The 21,752-nt window shown below is 44.8% G+C and overlaps 2 protein-coding genes across 2 annotated transcripts; both read left to right on the top strand.

The window, feature by feature from the left end:
* The first annotated feature begins 1,087 nt into the window (after window positions 1–1,087).
* On the top strand, window positions 1,088–4,810 carry LOC115075228 (interferon-inducible GTPase 5-like). The gene is made up of 2 exons (XM_029575509.1): window positions 1,088–1,218; window positions 2,063–4,810. Exon 2 carries the CDS (start codon window positions 2,139–2,141, stop codon window positions 3,348–3,350), a length of 1,212 nt encoding a protein of 403 aa, XP_029431369.1. The 5' UTR covers window positions 1,088–1,218; window positions 2,063–2,138; the 3' UTR covers window positions 3,351–4,810.
* A 12,173-nt stretch (window positions 4,811–16,983) lies between these two features.
* Window positions 16,984–20,566, top strand: LOC115075273 (interferon-inducible GTPase 5-like). The gene is given in 4 exon segments (XM_029575567.1): window positions 16,984–17,112; window positions 17,730–18,608; window positions 18,610–18,826; window positions 18,829–20,566. Coding segments are annotated over 3 exon segments (1,200 nt in total). The 5' UTR covers window positions 16,984–17,112; window positions 17,730–17,804; the 3' UTR covers window positions 19,008–20,566.
* The last annotated feature ends 1,186 nt before the right edge of the window (window positions 20,567–21,752 follow it).

Here is a 21,752-nt window from a genome sequence, read left to right as displayed (position 1 = left end):
TCTCTCCGCGTCGCTCCCTGTTAACGCCCCTGGCGTAATCCTGACAAAGCCATTTGAGGTGGATTTCCCCCACATCCCACCACAGGCTCCGTGAGGCAAAGTCCACCTCAAAGGTGCACCATTCCCACCCAGAACTCCCGGACCGCCACCACGAGGCCCTCCTCCTCCAATACGGAGTTGTTGAAATGCCAATGGGTGGCCAGAGGCCCGGCTGAGTCGAGCCTCAACTTCACATACACCAGATGGTGGTCCGTGAAGGCCGCCACCTTAATAGCACTCGAAAGGGTCCGTGACGGTAAGCAGCACGTGACGTAGAGCCGGTCGATCCGAGAGCGGCTGATTCGTGTGTCCCCCCCCCCCCACACACACACACACACACCCGGAGATAGGTGAAGGAGGGGGAGCTAACCGGGTGACACAGCTGCCAGAGATCGACCAGGAAGTAATGACAAAGCGTATCCCCCAAGCATGCGGCGGAGGCAGGGTGTCACACCGGTCCAGCTTCTCGAGGGTGCAATTAAATTCACCCCTGAACACCCCCTCCTCCGCCGCATCCAAGGTCTGCATTAGGGTTGACAGCTGGCGAAAGAACACCAGCCTGGTGGACCCACAGTTCGGGGCATACACGTTGATCAAATTGATCGTGCAGCCCTCGATATGGATCCGCAAGTGCAGCATCCGGCCTGGCACAACGGGTTGGACTTCCAGCACCTCTGCCTGCAGGGATTCCACGAGCAGGATAGCCACTCCCCTGGCACGTCCTCCGGAGTGGCTAGAGAACGCCCTGCCGTGCCACTCCAGGAATCAAGTTGGCTTTGCTCTCTGGAGTGGAGTGGGTCTCCTGCAGGAGACTTATGGAGTTCCCTCCCTTCCGAAGATAGGAGAGTACCCAGCTCCTGCGGAGATCCTCCCTGCAGCCTGAGCACGTGGGGGTGGGGGAGGGAGTACAAACAAAAGCTGAAAAATAAAGCACACGAAACCTAGCTAATTAGGGGACAACAAGAAGAGTGCTGGAGAAATTATAGCAGGTAGTAAACGGAACACAAACCGTGGGGGGTGGGGAGGAGGAAGTACTCAGCAGGAGTTGTAAAACAGGCTCCTGACTTCTGCGGGTTCTCTCCCCAGGCTGAGCCCCACCCACAGCCTGCCCTGTTTCAGAAGATAAGGAGGAAAAAACACAAACCCATAACTTCAGTTGGAACCTCAGGATCCTTTCAGGTGAGAGAGAGCCTCCAAGAGAGAGTAGAAGTAGGAAGGGGCAGGCAAGGAAAGGAGTTTGTGGAGGAGGGGAAGTCCTTGCAGGGAAGAGAGTCCAGCAAAAACTCTCTCCAGCAGGAGCAGGGAAGGAAGGGAGAAGGCCAATTGCAGAAGCAGCAGTGCTGCAGCTACTGGCAGGAAGGAGGAGGTTGCCCATACTGGTGAGTTTGAGGTGGGGAGAGGTAGACAGTGAGGGGGGTATTTTGTGCATGTGTATTTGTATATAGATGTGAGGGGGCAGGGGTGTATGCATGGGGGAGGGGAAAGAACATGTCTGTGAGAGTGTGTGTGTGTGTTTCTGTAGGAGGAAGGGAAGTGAAAGTGTGAATGAACAAGGGTGTGAGGGTGAGTGGGCACGTGTATCTGTGTATGAGGAGAGGGAGAGAAGTGAGTGAGCGAGCATGTGTGTGAGAGGGGTGTGCATATGGGAACATGAGAGGAGTAAAGCTGTAAGTGAGCATGTGAGACTGTGTCAGAGAATGAGGAATGAGAGGTAGCATGTAAGAATGAGCATGTGTGTGTACAAAGTGATTGCGAACGCGTGTGTGTGTGTTTGTGTATGAGAGTAAGTTTGTGCACATCCGGTCCCTTGCTCCCCCCCCCCACCTCCCCCGCATTCACAGTACTCTCAGGGTGACGGGAAATCAAAAGTTCCCAGCTATGGCTATTATGATTGTGATGAAAGGAGCAGCAGGGTTTGAATCTCTAGAAATTAAGGTCATGATTGCAGCTGACTTTTCAAGTTTGTTATTTGACTCACTAATAAATAAACAGTAATCATCATGTTTTGTTTTCATTTTCTAAGCTAAGCTGTGGAAGGTTACATCTTTGAGCAGGAGTTTGCTTAACCATTGAAGAACAGAGCATTGTGAAATCTAAAAATGGCTGAAAGTAATCCAAGTGAGGAATATGAAATAATTTCCCAGGAGGATCTTGCAGATTTCAAGGCTGCCATAGAATCAGGTAACCTGACTGAAGCTGCATCAAAAATACAGCAAAATCTGGATTCACTTGAGTCTGCTAAACTGGACATTGCCATCACTGGAGAGTCGGGGTCTGGGAAATCGACTTTTGTTAATGCCCTCAGGGGTATGGGGGATGAGGAAAAAGAGTCAGCTAAGACCGGGGTGACTGAAACGACAACAGAACCCACTCCATATCCTCATCCAAATTATCCAAATGTAAGAATATGGGACCTTCCAGGAATTGGAACTCCAAACTTTAAGGCACATACGTACCTCGAGCAAGTTAATTTTAGCCAGTATGATTTTTTTATCATCATTGCTTCGGAACGCTTCAAATCCAACCATGCAGAGCTTGCTAAAGAAATTCAGAAAATGGGGAAAAAATTTTATTTTGTACGCAACAAAGTGGATGCAGATCTGGATGCATCAAAAAAGCGCCGTAAATTAAGCTATGATGAAGGAAAGATCTTGGCATTAATCAGAAGAAACTGCATAGAAAGCCTGGAGAAAGAGGATGTGAAATCAGGACAAGTGTTTCTCATAACGAGTTTTCAGTTAGATAAGTTTGACTTCCAACTGCTTCAGGAGACACTGGAGGCAGAGCTTCCCAAGCATAAGAAGCACGCTTTCCTGCTCAGTTTGCCCAACATTTCTGTAAAAGTTTTACAAAAGAAAAAAGAAGCATTAAAAAAGCAAGCATTGAAGTTAGCCGCGCTGTCCTGTGCTATTGCTGTCATTCCTGTGCCAGGCCTCTCTGTAATTTGTGATGTTGCCATCTTGGTAAAAGCTCTCTCAAATTATTGCAAAGCTTTTGGTATAGATGAAGAATCACTTGCTAAACTTGCTAGGAAGGTTAACAAGCCAGTAGACAAACTGAAGGCTGAAATAAAATCCCCATTGTCCCAAGAAATATCTTCTGATCTTATAAAGAAGCTGCTAACCAAGGCTGTGTGTGGTTCTCTCATGGTAGTTGAATATTTCCTGAGTACTATTCCTCTGATTGGCTCTCTGGCTGCTGGAGGAATTTCCTTTGGTACCACATACTATATGTTATGCAGCTTTCTTAATGATCTTGAGCAAGACGCTCAAAAAGTGCTGACTGTGGCTCTTTATGAGAGCGAGCTTTAAACATTGTGATGGTGCTAAAAGTCTCATCTTTATCCTCACCAGTGTCTCAGTCCTATCTTGATTACCGCAACCTTTTGCTCAGGCTTCCCCTTCCTCCACTTCTGTCTTTTAGTCTCTTTCAGAATATTATAGAGCCAGAGCTTTGATTCTATCCCACCCGCCCTTTCTTGCAGGTCCTCATCTCCTGCCGACTCAAATTCCTCACTCTGTCATGCAAACTCTTATAGCCCAACATTCTACCCCCTACCACCCTCTCATTTCTTCTTTTATTCTATGCCAGCACTTCTCACTTCTTCTGCGTTCGCCCCCTGCCTTACCTTCTCCCATGTTCTTACCTTTGGAAGGCCCTTCCTTTTTAATCTCACCTGATCTCTTCCCTGTTTACCTTGCTCAGTTGTCATTCAGTTTCTTTCATGAAACTTTAGCATGGCAGCTCACCTAGGTTCTAAGTCCTTTACAGTGCCAACTTTGTGCCAACTTTCAGTGCCAACTTTCAGTGCCAACTGTATGTTTGCTCTTTCTGTAATCTTGCATGCCTTGATTTACAGCTCCCCGACTAACGAAGCACTGGGAACATTTCTTTGTTTAATTATTTACAAAAAAATATCAAACTTAAATGGCATAATTTATATTTCTATTATTTTAGTAGCATAGTCAAGTGCTTTTGTAGCTCACAGTATAAAGCAAAGTGATTATTTTTTAAAGCATTTTACATTGGTAGTCACTGGATTTGTAATTTAGTTTTGATATGACAAATTACACCTGAGTCAAAGCAAGACCTGAGAGTCCCATCTGTGTCAGCTCACGTGTAAGTCTATCCGGACAGAGAGGAGACGTTACCAGGGTGGACTGGGGAGAGGTTTGAACTTGCGTATACTTTTCAGTTTTAAAAATTATGCATGTAACGCTCCTCAAAAATTTAAATAGCAGATGTAACTTGTGTTGGGTAAATTTGGTGGGATAATTTTCTAAGTCCATAAATCCATTTTGAAAAATTGGTGCAATTTATGTGCATAACTGCAGCATAAGTTATGCAGATGTTTGAAACTTACCCTTTTGGTGGCCACATGTATCAACTGCCAAATGAGGATAATTTCCAAACAGGCCGGATCTGTAAAGTGCGTTCAGCTGAGCGCACTGTTTTACCCGCCGTCCAACGCACGTTTCCAATGAGCATCCACTACCCATTATACAATAAGGGGTTTAACGCATTGATAACGTGTGTCCAAACCACCCCTCCCCCCCACCTCCACCAAAACTAATAGCGCGCATCACATACGTTGCATTTTCAAGTGTGTGCACAAATATTCAATTAAAAGAGCACCCACAGAAAAAGCAAGTGCAAAAGTCTACAAGTGCTTTCTGCTTGTGACAAGTTTCAGAGTGAAAGCAGAAGGCAAAATTGAGCGTCCGTCTTCCAACCCGTGGGCCGAGGGCGCGCGATACAGTATTCAAATGAGGCCCGGCAGTAGAAACAGGCAAAAGGAAGCGCTAAGGACACTAGCGCATCCCTAGTGCCTGGTGTTTGACAGAAGCGGAGGCTGTCAGCGGGTTTAACAGCCGACGCTTAATTTTACCGGCATCGGTTGTCGAACCCGCTTGACAGTTATGGCTTCAGAAAACGGACGCCGGCAAAATTGAGCGTCCGTCTTCCAACGCGTGGGCCGAGGGCAGATTTTTAATTTTTTTTTTGGGGGGGGGGGGGAGCCTCCGTCTTAATATCGCTATGATATTAAGTCGGAGGGTGTACAGAAAAGCAGTTTTGTCTGTGCTCTTTTCCGGTGCTGGCCGAAATTAAAATGTGCGGCTTGGCTGCACATTTTACTTTCTCTATCGCGCAGGACTAACTAATAGGTTCATCAACATGCATTTACATGTTGCGGGCGCTATTAGTTTTGGGGGGATTGGCCATGCGTTTTCTACGTGCTATTACCCTTTACTGTATAAGGGGTAAAAATAGTGTGTCAAACGCGCGGCCAACTGGGGGCTAACGGTGCGCTCAGCCGAGCGCCCCATACTGAATCGGCCTGTATGAGAGCGAGCTTTAAGCATTGTGATGGTGCTAAAAGTCTCATCTTTATCCTCACTAGAGTCTCAGTCCTATCTTGATTACTGCAACCTTTTGCTCAGGCTTCCCCTTCCTCCACTTCTGTCTTTTAGTCTCTTTCAGAATATTATAGAGCCAGAGCTTTGATTCTATCCCACCAACCTTTTCTTGCAGGTCCTCATCTCCTGCCGACTCAAATTCCTCACTCTATCATGCAAACTCTTATAGCCCAACATTCTACCCCCTACCACCCTCTCATTTCTTCTTTTATTCTATGCCAGCACTTCTCACTTCTTCTGCATTCGCCCCCTGCCTTACCTTCTCCCATGTTCTTACCTTTGGAAGGCCTTTCCTTTCTATTCTCACCTAATCTCTTCCCTGTTTACCTTGCTCAGCTGTCATTCAGTTTCTTTCATGAAACTTTAGCAGGGCAGCTCACCTAGGTTCTAAGTGCCAACTTTCAGTGCCAACTTTCGGCTCAGTGTATGTTTGCTCTTTCTGTAATCTTGCATGCCTTGATTTACAGCTCCCCCACTAACGAAGCACTGGGAACATTTCTTTGTTTAATTATTTACAAAGAAATATCACACTTAAATGGCATAATTTATATTTCTATTTTAGTAACATAGTCAAGTGCTTTTGTAGCTCACAATATAAAGCAAAGTGGTTATTTTTTAAAGCATTTTACATTGGTAGTCACTGGATTTGTAATTAGTTTTGATATGACAAATTACACCTGAGTCAAAGCAAGACCTGAGAGTCCCATCTGTGTCAGTTCACGAGTAAGTCTATCCGGACAGAGAGGAGGCAGTAGCAGGGGTGGACTGGGGAGAGGGTTGAACTTGCTTATATACTTTTCAGTTTTAAAAATTATGCATGTAACGCTCCTCAAAAATTTAAATAGCAGATGTAACTTGTGTTGGGTAAATTTGGTGGGATAATGTTCAAAGCCCATAAATACATTTTGAAAAATTGGTGTAACTTATGTGCAAAAATGCAGCATAAGGCGGCTGTTTGTGGGGAGACGGCGACCATCTGACCTGGTGAGAGCGAGACTATAATCTGGCAGTGTTGTAAGAGGAGCCCACAAGCTGCTTCCACCGCGGACCCAGAGCTCCACCCCTGCTGCCCCTGACGTCATTCAAAGGGGACGAGGGCCCATAAAATCGGCCTCAGTGCAGAGAAACAGTGCGGCTGTTTGTGGGGAGACGGCGACCATCTGACCTGGTGAGAGCGAGACTATAATCTGGCAGTGTTGTAAGAGGAGCCCACAAACTGCTTCCACCGCGGACCCAGAGCTCCAACCCTGCTGCCTCTGACGTCATTCGAAGGGGACGAGGGCCCATAAAATTGGCCTCAGTGCAGAGAAACAGTGCGGCTGTTTGTGGGGAGATGGCGACCATCTGACCAGGTGAGAGCGAGACTATAATCTGGCAGTGTTGTAAGAGGAGCCCACAAGCTGCTTCCACCGCGGACCCAGAGCTCCACCCCTGCTGCCCCTGACGTCATTCGAAGGGGATGAGGGCCCATAAAATCGGACTCAGTGCGGCGCTCCGCCAAGCCGCGCGCGCACAAGGGGTGCGCCGGCTTGGTCCGGCTTAGTCCGGAGCAGGCCGGAGGAGTGGAGGGGAAGGAAGCCAAGGTAACCTCAACAGCTCGTCACGAGGAGATTTTAAACAGCTGTGGCACAGTAAGTAAGCCAACGAGAATTATATTATTTGACTGTGAACTATGCCTCCGAAAAGAAAGGGGAGAGTCCGGGTCCACCCTCCCGCTACTCCTCCTAATGCCACTCAGAGATTAATAACTGCTTACACTCCTGCAATAGTGTCTACATCGGAGGAGATTTTCCCCGCTACGGCTTCAGAGATAGGAGCTCTCTCGCCGTCAGGGGAGGTTACTCTATCCCCTCCTGATCCCAGGCGCCTGATAAGATCTTCCCTCACTGAATCCCCCGAGCTTGTCGACTCCTATAAAGCCGAAGGGGCCATAGTTGAATCGACTAAGGTGGAGCAAGGGAGAGAAGTACCTAGCCTACCTAAATCTCCGGGAAACACCGTGAGAGGTGAAGAGGGCGGAAACACGGTGGTTAATCTAACATCTACCCCTGAACAGGGAGTTGGAGAGAGAAAAGGAACGCTAGTGACAGTGGGTGAAAGTCCGACTGACCGTATGGGAGTGACAACCCATTTTGTAATTCCAACAAAACCGGCAGTAGTGACACTTGATTCATTATGGGACTTAGTGGCAGGCTTGAGTAAAGCCCTTTTTGAGACCAATGTAAATGTTGGAGTCTTAAATGATAAGGTTGAAGTAATAGAAGAAAAACTAGGGAAAACAGAATCCAGATTGAATAAGATTGAAGCAATATGTGAAAATAACTCTTCAGTCCAATTAAAATTACTTAAAGATGTTACCTTTGCTTCACGAAGAATAGAATACCTTGAGAATTTTTCAAAACATCTCAATCTTAGGTTTACTAATTTTCCTAGAATTGCGGGCCAAACTGCAGAGATTTCTTTAAAAAAATATTTCCTAGAAAATTTAAAGCTTAATGAACAAGGGTTACCTTGTGTCATAAAGCATAATTTTCTAAAGGCCTCACAATTGGTTAAACCTAACATCTTAAATCAGGCTGAGATTATGGAAAATTTGACTGGATATCTTGAGGATTCTTCCTTAGAATTATGTGACAGAGCTACCCTTCTGGTTACCTTTGCTAATGTGCAAGATATGGGAATTGTCATGAGAAATTTCTTTAAGAATATCTCTTCTCCATTTTATGGAGCAGAGGTAAGAATATACCCGGACCTTGCTCGTTTAACACAGCAAAGGAGACGGGAATTCTTGTTGTTAAGAGCACAGGTTAAAAGTTTAGGCTATTCCTTTGTTTTAAGATATCCAAGTAAATGCATTGTGAAAAGAAAGGATGAATGTTTTGTTTTTCTATACCCAGAACAACTTAAGTCGTTTGTAAACGCTAGGGTTATATCTGTAATAACACCTAACGTACACTAAGTGGGATTAAATACATGTTTATAGACACTTAGACAGCTGATACCTTAGACAATTTTGTTATTGATATTCTCCTATGACTTCATCTCCTCAATTACTTTTGTAAGATTAAGCCAGGATTGATAATTGTGTACATGGAAATGTATATTATTACATATGGCTATATCTCTTTTCCAATGTAAGTGATATCTTACTTTGTATTTTGTGAAAACACAATAAAGAGTAAATTTAAAAAAAAAAAATGCAGCATAAGTTATGCAGGATGATTGAAACTTACCCTTTTGGTGGCCACATGTATCAACTGCCAAACCAGGATAATTTCCAAACAGGCCGGTTCTGTAAAGTGCGTTCAGCTGAGCGCACTGTTTTACACGTGGTCCATCGCGTGTTTCCAACAATAAGGGGTTTAACACGATGATAACGTGTGTATAAACCCTGCCCCCACCACCAAAACTAACAGCGCTCATCACATGGAAATGCACGCTGATGAGGCTATCAGTTATGAACCCAAGCTGCACATTTTATGCTCAGAAAAGTGTACAGAAAAGCAGTAAATACTGCTCATCTGTACACCTTCCAACTTAATATCCTAGCAGTATTAAGTCAGAGGAACCAAAAATGTTAAAAAGAAAAATTTTGAAAACATGAGCCGGCCATGGCTGACAGCCACCTCTCCTGAGTTTCCGCTGGTAAGGAGGCACTAGGAACGAGCTATTGTTCTTGTGATATGAACAATGCCTGAGCAAGCATGTCAAATGCCCAATTCTGTGTTTAGCACACGTTATCACCGCCCCTCAGGTCAGCTGAAAATTTTCCTAACTTTAAGGAATCCTATATTTGGTCACCTCAGCGATGCGCTGAACATTTTTTTTAATTGACCATGGTTTATTCATAATGGGCTTGATTTTAAAAAGCAGTTACATGCTTAAAATTGGGTTTTACACATGCAAATGCACTCTACTCGAATACGCGGGCTTTTGAAAATTGCTACAATATGTGCCATTGAATTGTCTGTAGGATTTACTCGTGTAAGTGCACTTTAGTTGAGTAAATGGCTTTTGAAAATTGCTACGATAGTAAGGGTAGAGGCCCTGTAGCTCAGGGGTTCTGGGAGAGCAGGTCTTTGGCACAGGGGCCAGGACTCGAGTTCTCCTGTTTCTACCCTGTTTTTCAGCAAATGTTGGCAGAAAAAGACCCAAGTGTTCCTTCAAATCTGCCCAGCAAGTTTTGTTGTTTTTAGGGTAGTAACTGCCGCTCTGTGCAGGTTACCTTCATGCCTTCTAATAAGGGTATAACTCTGGGTGGAGTTATATTTGGGCACAAGATTAGCTGCAATACCCTGAGCGTCCAAACAGCAGGCTTAAATCTAACCAGCAGAATGTTTGCTAGCTTCTAGAGAGGACTATTTTCAGCCAAAGCCTAGCTGGCTAGGTTGCGACTGAAAATGCATTTAACTTTCACCTAAGTCGGGCTGTCAGGATAGTTCTGAATATTTACTCCTAAATCCTTAACAACATCTCACCCTGCTGATCCCCCTCACATTCTGATTATCCCAGAATTGTCCAGACTGACTCCCAACTAGAAGGGCCTTTCCCCTGCTTTTGCCATTCCTATAAGAATCTGAGTTCATCTCAGATATTCATGCACTAACCTGTCATTGCAAAGCTTATAATGAATAAATGATATTATTATTGTATATGCTTTATACCTGAAAACTGCTATTGGCTTGTAAGACTAATAAATGTGATCTAACAAAATTAATGTTTTGCAAGTGTCTTCTGTTGGGAAAATGGGCCATACCTCATTTGGTCCAGATGAGTAATGAAAATGATAAAGCCTCAATCCTTGGACTAAGTGTGCACTTATGTCAGGGGAGGAGACCGGCGCATGATCGCTGGATTTTTATTTTTAACGTACGCCTGCTATTTCCCCTCCCCACCCCGACCACCCGCACAAATAGCAGAAGCAAAGGCTGCAGATGCTTTTAGCTCTTTGAGAGGAGGAGAACGCGGTGGCTGAGAGCAGACTCATTCTTATTGGCTTCTGAAAAAAAGGCTTAGGTCCTATGGATGTGGGTGGGTGACTTCCTGTGTGTGTATGTGTGGGTGGGTGACTGCCAGCCTGGGTAGATGGGTGACTGCTTGAGTGTCTGTTGGAGGGGGAAGAGAGCCTGTGTGTGTAGGTGAGAAGCTGTGTGGGTGTGGGAGCCCTTGTGTATGTGTCTGTGGGAGGGTGAGAGCCTGTGTGTGGGGGGGAGTGGGAGCCTGTGGGTGGATGTGTATGTGTAACTGCTTGGGCGTTGGTGGGAGAATGAATGGATGACTGCCTGGCTGTGTGTAGGTGTGTGAAAATGAATTTGTGCCTGCCTGGGGATGTGTGTGTATGTGTGTGAGTGTGTTTTTGAGCGAGTGAATTGGTGCTTTCCTGGGGTCTGTCTGTGTGTGTATGTGAGAATGAATGTGTACATATCGGGGGGGGGGGAATGCTATGAGAATGACTGGGAGCTTGCTGGCAGTGTGTGTGTGTGTGTGTGAGGGAGCTAGTGAGAGTGCTTGTTTGTGTGTATGAGAGAATCCAGAGTGTGTGTGTGTGGGGGGGGGAAGAGAGAGGGTCATAAGGCATGAAGTGGGAGGCACCATCTCGTCCCTCACCTAAGGCAGCAGATTGCCTTGAGCTGCCCCTGTCTTGAGTGATACATCAAGAAAACAATTAAATTACAGATGCATCTGGAATTTCTTTCTGACAGATAACATAAATGCGTTCTTTTTATTTTTATCATACTTAAGTATTAATTTAAAGAAGTACAGTATATCTCATGTATGGATATTCCATAAATGGAATTACAATCCACATCACATATAGCGTATATTATTTGAATCATGTAACTGAACAATTTTGGCACCTCTAGTTAAATTATAATCCATTCCAAAATTATTTACGTGCCTATTTGTAAACCGTTGTGATGGTATATCACTAAACGACAGTACAGAAAAGTTTTTAAATAAATAAATCAACGTAAATCTCATATTTCTTTGTCACCTTAACTCATGATAGTCTGATTATAACAGAAACAGGATCCAAAATCTTTTTTCTTTTTGTAGATCAACTTGATCTTCCTAAAATAGTTCTAGATATTTGGAATATATAAGCTGCTCCTATAATACCAACCGAGATTCTCTGAGACATTCAATTGCGTCATCTCAGACAGAGCCTGGAACCTGGTGGATTGCATCTGCATTTTTATAAGGTATTCTCCTAGACGTTTGTGCCCAATTGTTATGAACATTTTAATTACCTCAGAGAACCTGTTCCTTTTCCAGTAATCTCACAGAGCTGGTTATCACTTTAATCCATAAAAAAAGGCAAAGATGAACTGGAATGCTACCCTTATCAATGCTGGCAAACAGAAAACATTTTTGAAAGCCATTTACTTGTATAAATGGTTACTTGCAAATTGCCCACCCTGTAAGCAGGGAAAGGTACATGTGCTGATCCACAGTAGGCATCATTTTACCCACAGTTACCTGGAGGCACTGCCAGGGTGAGGTTAGGCCTGGGGACATAATGTGAATAGATTTACATTGTCAAAACTAAATGCTTTATTTTTTCTGAAAACTTATCCACTGAAAAAGGAGATACAAATCTCTTTCAAGGCTCTTATTCCATGGGCCATTTTCAAAGAGAACGGCCTTTTCTCTTTGGAAACTGGTGCAAAATCCATCAGGAAAAGTATCCATGGACTGTGCTTCAAAATGCAGAGCTCTGAAAACTGATCCAAAAATCTTTAGTAAGAATTCTTCAAATTAGATTAGAGAATGTGGTACTTTCCCTGATTGACACATCTGAAACATGTTTTAGCAGGTAAAGATCTTCCATTAATAGCAGAAGAAGACTTTTCAGTATTATACACTTAGCTCACTCACAAGTACTCCAGACGGTTTCTCCTTTGATGCTGGTAAAATCTTCCATCACCTTTCAAGGCTCCTTTTCTTTGCTGTCTTGTGTCCATTTGGCCTCCCTTATAGTTCTCACCTCGCCCAAGTCTTCTACCTGCCTCACTTCCAGTCCTGCGATCGGGCTCCAGGGACCCACCCCACACCAACCTATTTCTATCTTTGGTGGGGGGGGGGGGGGGGGAGATTTGGTGAGTTCAGCCACATACGAGAATAAGGCTTTTGCGTTGAATTGGTAGTCATGGATTTTAGCGGAATAATAGTCGCATTTGGTTTGTAGGGTGGAGAGTCTATAGGCGTGCAAAGTGGATTTGTAACTGGCAGTGTGCTTAGGGGTGGGGGTTTTGCGCCATGTTCTCTCTATACTTCTAAGATCATTTTTCAGTTTTTTTAGGTTGGGGGTGTACCAGGGTTTTGTTTTTTTTTAGCTGTGTGAGTGTTGTGTGTTTCTTTATTGATGAGAGGGCAAATTTCGTTGGCTATGGTGGTGGTAAGATTGTTCCATGAGAAGAGAGCTGCATCTGGGTCGGTAAGGTCTAGCTTGTTAATGGAACTGTCGAAGGCAGATATCAGCTCCTTCTGTGGTACAGGGTTTGTGAAAGGAGAATTTGTTACTATGAGTAGTGGTGGGTGTGGAAGGAACTTTTATATAGAGGAATACATTGATGAGTGAGTGGTCTGACCATGGGACTGGGATACAAGCGGGTGAATCAGGAGAGTGTATACAGGAATTGATAAAGATAAGGTCAAGGGTATGACCTGCTTTATGTGTGGGGAACTGATAAGCTGTCTAAAACCAATGGCAAGCAGGGCATTTAGGAAGGTCTCGCACGACGAGATGGGGGGGAATGGTGTAGGTTGAAATCTCCTAGTATTACAGCAGGGGTCTCCATGTTGAAATTGTCAGAAATTAATTTGATAAGTGGGGATGGGTCGTGTTCCAGTAGGTCGGCGGGGGGTGGCATATATGAGGCAGACTTGTAGCTCTTTGGATTTAAAGAGGCCGATTTCTAGTTTGTGGGGGGCATTGATTTTGAGTAGTTTGAGTTTACCTCTCGCTACTCCAGGGTTTTTCGTTGACTATCTTATCACTTGCAAGTAGTTATCGTTTTCAAATTCTTTCCAGTCTTCCAGCTCCCATGTTTTTGCTCCCTGTTACAATGTAACATTTACCTTCTATAGAGTTGTTAACTGGTTTCCCCATGTTTTATTGTAAACTGGTACGATAAGACCTCGTCTGGAGTATCGGTATAGTAAAATAACTTAAATAAATAATAAATAAAGGTGATTTTTTTTGTGGCAAGAAGGATGCCACCACCTCTTTTTTTTAAGTCTTGGGATGGAGAAAATGTCATAGCACTGTGTGGGCAGCTGGTTGATGAAGTCATCGTCAGTGTTTTTGAGCCAAGACTCTGTGATAGCACAGATGTTGGGGTTGGAGTCGATGAGTAGGTCATGGAGTATGGGAGCTTTTTTTTAGGAGTGATTGCGCATTAAAGAGGGATATGGCTAGGGTGGTGAGGCCCAGGGATTGAGTAAGTGGCGAGATCATAATTGATAGCAGTGATTTGCGCTGAGGAAGGGGGCGGAGGATAGCGGGTATGGTGTTTATGAGGTGGGGCAATATATGCGTGGGATGGTTTGCGTGTTCATGGGTACTGTGTCAGAGAGGAGGGTGTTAAAGGTAAGAGACGAGTAAAGGCAGGGAGAAGAAGAAAGTGAGTTCCTCTGGGAGCGTAGCGAGGTGATAAGTTTAAGTGCAACAAGACTATAGCGTTGCTATGTGTCACTGCGGGGGAGGAGTACTGGCGGGGTGTAAACCAGGTTTGTCAATGTAAAACAGAGCTGTGAGGGAGGAGGCATGAGAGTGATGAGTAGACTGGGGTAAAATTGCCCGGAGTTGAGGGGCAGCGCTGATACTGAGGGCTGGAAAGTATAGGGTGGGGTGTGGCACGGGGGTGGCACGAAGGGGGGCACAAAGGGGGCAGCGCGTGATGCCAGGACGGCTTCTGCTTTTAAGTACCGAGTGTCCCGTCCTGATGATGCGGCAGGTTGGGGGCGGTCTTAGGCGGCAGCAGGCAGACACAGCAAGGACCAGGGGTCAGGTGGGTTGCAGAGGCGAGGCAAGCTCGGAGGCCAGACGGTGGGCTGCTCAAATCAGGCACCCTGACCCCCGATGGGTCTGTGCCGATAGGAGAACTCAGCCCAGGTAAGGCGTTGGGCCCATTTCTCCTATTTGGCAGCAGTGTAAGCTCTTAAAAAGGCCTCCAGAGTCCGGTTGGTGCATTCCGTCAACCTGTTGGACTGTGGGTAGTATGCAAATGAGCATCCGAGAGCGATGCTAAGTTTTTTACAGAAAGCTTGCCATAATTTACATTTGAATTCAATTCCATGGTCACTGATGATGTGTTCTTGGAGGCTGTGGAGGCAAAAAAAAAAACAAAACGATAGAAGATGAGTTGAGCCAGGGTTTTAGCACTTGGCAGGTCTTTTAGGGGGATGAAATGGCCATTATTAAAAAACAGTCAACCACAACCCAGATAGCAGTGAAACCAGATGAGGGTGGTAAGCCAGAGATAAAATTCATGGCGATATGTGTCCATGGTTTCTGTGGTACCAATATGGGGAGAAGATGGCTGCGTGGGCTTGCCATGGAACCTTGTTTTGGAGACAATTGGAGCAGGCTGCCATGTATGCCCACATGTCCTGTGCAAGACGTGGCCACCAGTATTATTGGGCAATGAGCCCCTCTGTTTTTTGGATGCTCTGATATTCCCCCAAGAAAGAATCATGGGCCCATTTCAGTACCCGTAATCACATGACCTTGCAAACCAAGGTTCTGTTTAGAGGAAGGCTTGTGATAGAGAATGCAGATAGAGCTAGAATTTTAGCTAGGTTAATGAGATCCTGTGGTTCTTTAGAAGTGTCATCAGGATCAGAGGATCATGATAATGCATCTGCCATGACATTTTTATCAGCCATTTGCTAGTTAGGATAAAGGTGAATCGTGCAAAGAATAATGCCCAACAGGCCTGTCTTGGTTTGTGTCATTGGGCAGTTTGTACATAAGAACATGCCATACTGGGTTCGACCAAGGGTCCATCAAGCCCAGCATTCTGTCTCCAACAGTGGTCAATCCAGGCCATAAGAACCTGGCAAGTTCCCAAAAACTAAGTCTATCCCATGCTACTGTTGCTAGTAATGGCAGTGGCTATTTTCTAAGTCAACTTAATTAATAGCAGGTAATGGACTCTTCCAAGAACTTATCGAATCCTATTTCAAACCCAGCTACACTAAATGCACTAACCACATCCCCTGGCAACAAATTCCAGAGTTGAATTGTGCGTTGAGTGAAAAAGAACTTTCTCGGATTAGTTTTAAATGTGCCCCATGCCAACTTCATGGAGTGCCCCCTAGTCTTTCTATTATCTGAAAGAGTAAATAATCGATTCACATCTACCCGTTCTAGACCTCTCATGATTTTAAAGATCTCTATCATATCCCCCCTCAGCCGTCTCTTCTTCAAGCTGAAAAGTCCTAACCTCTTTAGTCTTTCCTCATAGGGGCCGTGGGTTACAGCGATGCAGTGGTCACAGTGCAGGGGCAGGGGTGGTTGTCCTGTCTCGCAATCCCCCATCCCACTGAAAGAAGACTCCCTGTGATGGAATTTTTGGGAGCAGAAGGACATAGGTGGGAGTAGGAGTCCTTACCCTTGCCGGAAGGGTGCTGGGCAGGGTCTGTGGTACGTGACCCGTAGCCCTAAGAACGTCCATAATTGGGGGAAAGGTGGAAGGGTCCTTTCCCCCTGTTCTGCTCTTAGACACGTCTCTTGGCATTATGCTTGCCAAGAGGACCAGGAAAAAAAAATACAAGGAGAAAAAATACCCTCTGACTTAATATCATAGCGATATTAAGTTGGAGGCCCCAAAAGTCTAAAAAGTTAAAAATTTAAAAAATTTAAAATCTGCCCGCGTGTCTGAAGACGGACGCTCAATTTTGCCAGTATCCGTTTTCCGAACCCGTAGCTGTCAGAGGGTTCGAGAACTGATGCCGGTAAAATTGAGCGTCCGCTGTCAAACCCGCTGACAGCCGCCGCTTCTGTCAAAAAGGAGGCGCTAGGGACGCGCTAGTGTCCCTACCGCCTCCTTTTACCACGGGCCCTAATTTGCATAGGCCACCCTCCTGAATCGCGCTCCCGTTTTTCTGAATCGGCCTGTTACAGCTTACTTCAGCCTGACTGAGATGAGGGAGGGGGAATCACACACACTCACTGCTCCCTGGGGTTGTGCAGTAATTTGGAATCAAAACAGAAGAATGCTGGAGAAATTAAAGTAGGTAGTAAAAGGGAGGGGGAGGGAGTACAAACAAGAGCTGAAAAATAAAGCAAACAAAAACTCAGCAGGGGTTTTAAAGCAGGTTCCTGACTTCTGCCTGTGCCCCACCCGCAGCCTGAACTGTTCCAGAAGGCAAGGGGAAAAAAAGGTAAATATAACCCCTTACATTCAGTGGAAAGGGCAGGAACCTTGCAGGTGAGAGAGAGCCTCCTGGAGGGAGGAGGAGCAGCAGAAGTAGGGAGGGGTAGGGAAGGAAAGGAGTTTGTGGAGGAGGGGAAGTCCTTGCAGGGGAGAGATTTAAGCAAGCTCTCTCCCAGCAGGTTCTCAGCTCAGCAGGGAAGGAAGGGAGGAGGCCAATTGCAGAAGAAGCAGTACTGCAGCTACTGGCAGGAAGGAGGAGGTTGCCCATACTGGTGAGTTTAGGGTGGGGAGAGGTAGTCAGTGAGGGGGGGGGGGGTATTTTGTGCATGTGTATTTGTATATAGATGTGAGGGGGCAGGGGTGTATGCATGGAGGAGGGGAAAGAACATGTCTGTGAGAATGTGTGTGTGTAGGAGGAAGAGAAGTGAAAGTGTGAATTAACATGGGTGTGAGGGTGAGTGTGTGTGGAAGAGGGAGAGAAGTGAGTGAGCGAGCATGTGTGTGAGAGGGGTGTGCATGCGGGAACATGAGAGGATTAAAGCTGTAAGTGAGCATGTGAGACTGTGTCAGAGAATGAGGAATGAGAGGTAGCATGTAAGAATGAGTGTGTGTGTGTACAAAGTGATCGGGAACGTGTGTGTGTGTGTTTGTGTATGAGAGTAAGTTTGTGCACATCCGGTCCCCTGCTCCCCCCCCCTGCATTCACAGAAATCTCAAGGTGACGGGAAATCAAAAGTTCCCAGCTATGGCTATTGTGAGTGTGATGAAAGGAGCAGCAGGGTTTGAATCTCTAGAAATGAAGGTCATTTTGCAGTTGACTTTTCAGATGTGTTATATGGCTCACTAATAAATAAACAGTAATCGTCATGTTTTGTTTTCATTTTCTAAGCTAAGCTGTGGAAAGTTACATCTTTGAGCAGGAGTTTGCTTAACCATTGAAGAACAGAGCATTGTGAAATCTAAAATGGCTGAAAGTAATCCAAGTGAGGAAAATGAAATAATTTCCCAGGAGGATCTTGCATATTTCAAGGCTGCCATAGAATCAGGGAACCTGACTGAAGCTGCATCAAAAATACAGAAAAAACTGGAGTCACTTGAGTCTGCTAAACTGGACATTGCCATCACTGGAGAGTCGGGGTCTGGGAAATCGACCTTTGTTAATGCCATCAGGGGTATGGGGGATGAAGAAAAAGAGTCAGCTAAGACCGGGGTGACTGAAACTACAATAGAACCCACTCCATATCCTCATCCAAATTATCCAAATGTAACATTATGGGACCTTCCAGGAATTGGAACTCCAAACTTTAAGGCACAAACATACCTCGAGCAAGTTAATTTTAGCCAGTATGATTTTTTTATCATCATTGCTTCAGAACGCTTCAAATCCAACCATGCCGAGCTTGCTAAAGAAATTCAGAAAATGGGGAAAAAATTTTATTTTGTACGCAACAAAGTGGATGCAGATCTATATGCTGAAAATAAGCGCCACAAATCCAGCTATGATGAAGGAAAGATCTTGGCATTAATCAGAAGAAACTGCATAGAAAGCCTGGAGAAAGAGGGTGTGAAATCAGGACAAGTTTTTCTTATATCGAGTTTGAAGTTAGATAAGTATGACTTCCAACTGCTTCAGGAGACACTGGAGGCAGAGCTTCCCAAGCATAAGAAGCACGCTTTCCTGCTCTGTTTGCCCAACATGTCTGTAAAAGTTTTACAAAAGAAAAAAGAAGCATTAAAAAAGCAAGCATGGAAGTTAGCCGCACTGTCCTGTGGCTATTGCTGTCATTCCTGTGCCAGGTCTCTCTGTTGTTTGTGATGTTGCCATCTTGGTAAAAGCTCTCACAAATTATTGCAAAGCTTTTGGTATAGATGAAGAATCACTTGCTAAACTTGCTAGGAAGGTTAAAAAGCCAGTAGAGAAACTGAAGGCTGAAATAAAGTCCCCATTGGCCCAAGAAATATCTTCTGATCTTGTAAAGAAGCTGCTAACCAAGGTGCTGTGGGTGGTTCTCTCATGGCAGTTAAATATTTCCTGAGTAATATTCCTGTGATTGGCTCTCTGGCTGCTGGAGGGATTTCCTTTGGTACCACATACAATATGTTATGCAGCTTTCTTAATGACCTTGAGCAAGACGCTCAAAAATGTGCTGACTGTGGCTCTTTATGAGAGCGAGCTTTAAGCATTGTGATAGTGCTAAAAGTCTCATCTTTATCCTCACTAGAGTCTCAGTCGTATCTTGATTACTGCAACCTTTTGCAAAGGCTTCCCTTTCCTGCACTTCTGTCTTTTAGTCTCTTTCAGAATATTATAGAGCCAGAGCTTTGATTCTGTCCCACCCGCCCTTCCTTTCATGTTCTCATCTCCTGCCGACTCAAATTCCTCACTCTGTCATGCAAACTCTTATGCCCTAACATTCTACCTCCTACCACCCTCTCATTTCTTCTTTTATTCTATGCCAGCACTTCTCACTTCTTCTGCATTCGCCCCCTGCCCTACCTTCTCCCATGTTCTTACCTTTGGAAGGCCCTTCCTTTTTATTCTCACCAGATCTCTTCCCTGTTTACCTTGCTCAGCTGTCATCACTGTCTTTCATGAGACTTTAGCATAGCAGCTCACCTAGGTTCTAAGTGCTTTACACTGCAAACTTTCAGCTCAATGTATGTTTGCTCTTTCTCTAATCTTGCTGCCTTGATTTACAGCTCCCCCACTAACGAAGAACTGAGAACATTGATATTTCTTTGTAAATAATTAGACAAATATAAAACTTAAATGGCATAATTTATATCTCTACTCTTTTAGTAGCATAGTCAAGTGTCTTTGTAGCTCACAAAATAAAGCAAAGTGGTTATTTTTTTAAAGCATTTTACATTGGTAGTCACTGGATTTGTAATTAGTTTTGCATTTGACAAATTACACCTGAGTCAAAGCAAGACCTGAGAGTCCCATCTGTAAGTTCAATCATACTAATATCTTTAGATCCAGGAAGTTAACTCAAACATTTTGGTCACAATTTTCAGAGAGAATTTTATGTGACGTGGCCTTTTCTAAAATTGCCCACCCAGTATATGAGTAAACCTGTGTCAGTTCACGTGTAAGCTTATCTGGACAGAGTGGAGGCAGTAGCAGGGGTGGACTGGGGAGAGGGTTGAACTTGCGTATATACTTTTCAGTTTTAAAAATTACGCACGTAACACTCCTCAAAATTTAAATAGCCGATGTAACTTGTGTGGAATAAATTTGGTGGGATAATTTTCAAAGCCCATAAATACATTTTGAAAAATTGGTGTAACTTATGTGCATAACTGTAGCATAAGTTATGTGGGATGTTTTGAAACTTACCCTTTTGGTGGCCACATGTATCAACTGCCAAATGAGGATAATTTCCAAACGGGACGGATCTGTAAAGTGCGTTCAGCTGAGCGCACTGTTTTACCCGCGGTCCAACGCGCGTTTACAACAAGCGTCTACTACCCATTATACAATAAGGGGTTGAACGCGTTGATAACGTGTGTCCAAACCCCCCCCCCCCACACACACACACACACACCAAAACTAATAGCGCTCATCACATGGAAATGCATGCTGATGAGGCTATCAGTGATGATCCCAGGATACTGACAAAAAAAAATGTGCGGCCAAACCGCACAAAAATGTTAAAAAGAAATATTTTGAAAAAATGAGCCAGCCAGGGCTAACAGCCACCTCTCCTGAGTTCCCACTGGTAAGGAGGCACTAGGAATGGGCTATTACCCCTAGCGCCTCCTTTTTTAGCACGACCCCTCATTTTAGGATAGGCTTGCGTGCCCAGGAGAGGTGGCTGGACTCCTGTTGGGAGAACACTGAGCGCCCGTTTTCCCGCACTCTTACAGAATTGGCCCGAAAGTAATTAACGCTGGTAAAAGGCGGTTTACTCAGATTAATGGGCTGCATGAAAATTATATCGATATACTTTTACCCAGATTTAGAGAAGGTAGTCCCAGAGGCGTATTTAGGACAAGGGAGGAAAATAATACACATACGTTGCATTTTCAAATATCTGCACATTATTTTCAATTAAAAGAGCACCCACAGAAAAAAGCAAGTGCAAACGTCTGCAGGTGCTTTGTGCCTGTGACAAGTTTCAGAGTGAAAGCAGAAGTGTATTTTCACTGAGAATTGACGCATATTTCACAAACTTTGTCCCAGTGCGGATGGTTTAAAAAATGCCCCCAAAAAGGTTTTCCAGTTCTGGAAAGGCAGAACCTGAGACTTAGATTCGCTGGTTTGGTCTTGTCTTGTGTGCCAGAGCCCCTCTTTATGAAGGGAACGTGCATGGCAAACGGAAGCCCAGGGTCCGCCAGAGCCATTTCGGATTTTAGTGCTAAAGTAAAGTCCTGCTCCATTATGACCCAGAGGCTGCTTATGATAAGAGTGGATCAGGGGATGAGGCTGGGGGTCTGCCCAAGTGGACTTCTTTCTCATTTTGGGTGGGCTGGTGAACCAGGACGGGGCATCCTCGGAAAGAGAGAGGGTGATGTGCCGTGGGAGGGGGTGGGGACTTGGGGAGGGGGCCATGTGGCTAAGAGGTTTTAATCTGCTAAAGGGGGCAAGTCAACCAGGGCTTACTGCTCTTTTAGGGATCTGAGGGCCCAGAGAACTTGCCAAATCTCTGGAGGGAAAGTTAACTACATTTCTTGAGGATTAACCTGACTCTCAAGGCTTTCTGTGATCCACATTACTCTATTTTAATATTAATGAGCTGCTTCATATACATTTGCTTGCAAGGCATCTCATTAATATTTCGCTTGGATGGGCTGTTTTGCTTTGTTTTTTGTGATTTATGAGCAATGCGTGAGCAAGCATGTCTAATGCTCAATTCTGTGTTTAGCACAAGTTATCACCGCCCCTCAGGTCAGCTGAAAATCTTTTCCT

This window comes from Rhinatrema bivittatum, chromosome 13 (assembly GCF_901001135.1).
Source record: "Rhinatrema bivittatum chromosome 13, aRhiBiv1.1, whole genome shotgun sequence".
Taxonomy (NCBI): domain Eukaryota; kingdom Metazoa; phylum Chordata; class Amphibia; order Gymnophiona; family Rhinatrematidae; genus Rhinatrema; species Rhinatrema bivittatum.
This window is presented reverse-complemented; position numbering and strand designations above follow the sequence as displayed.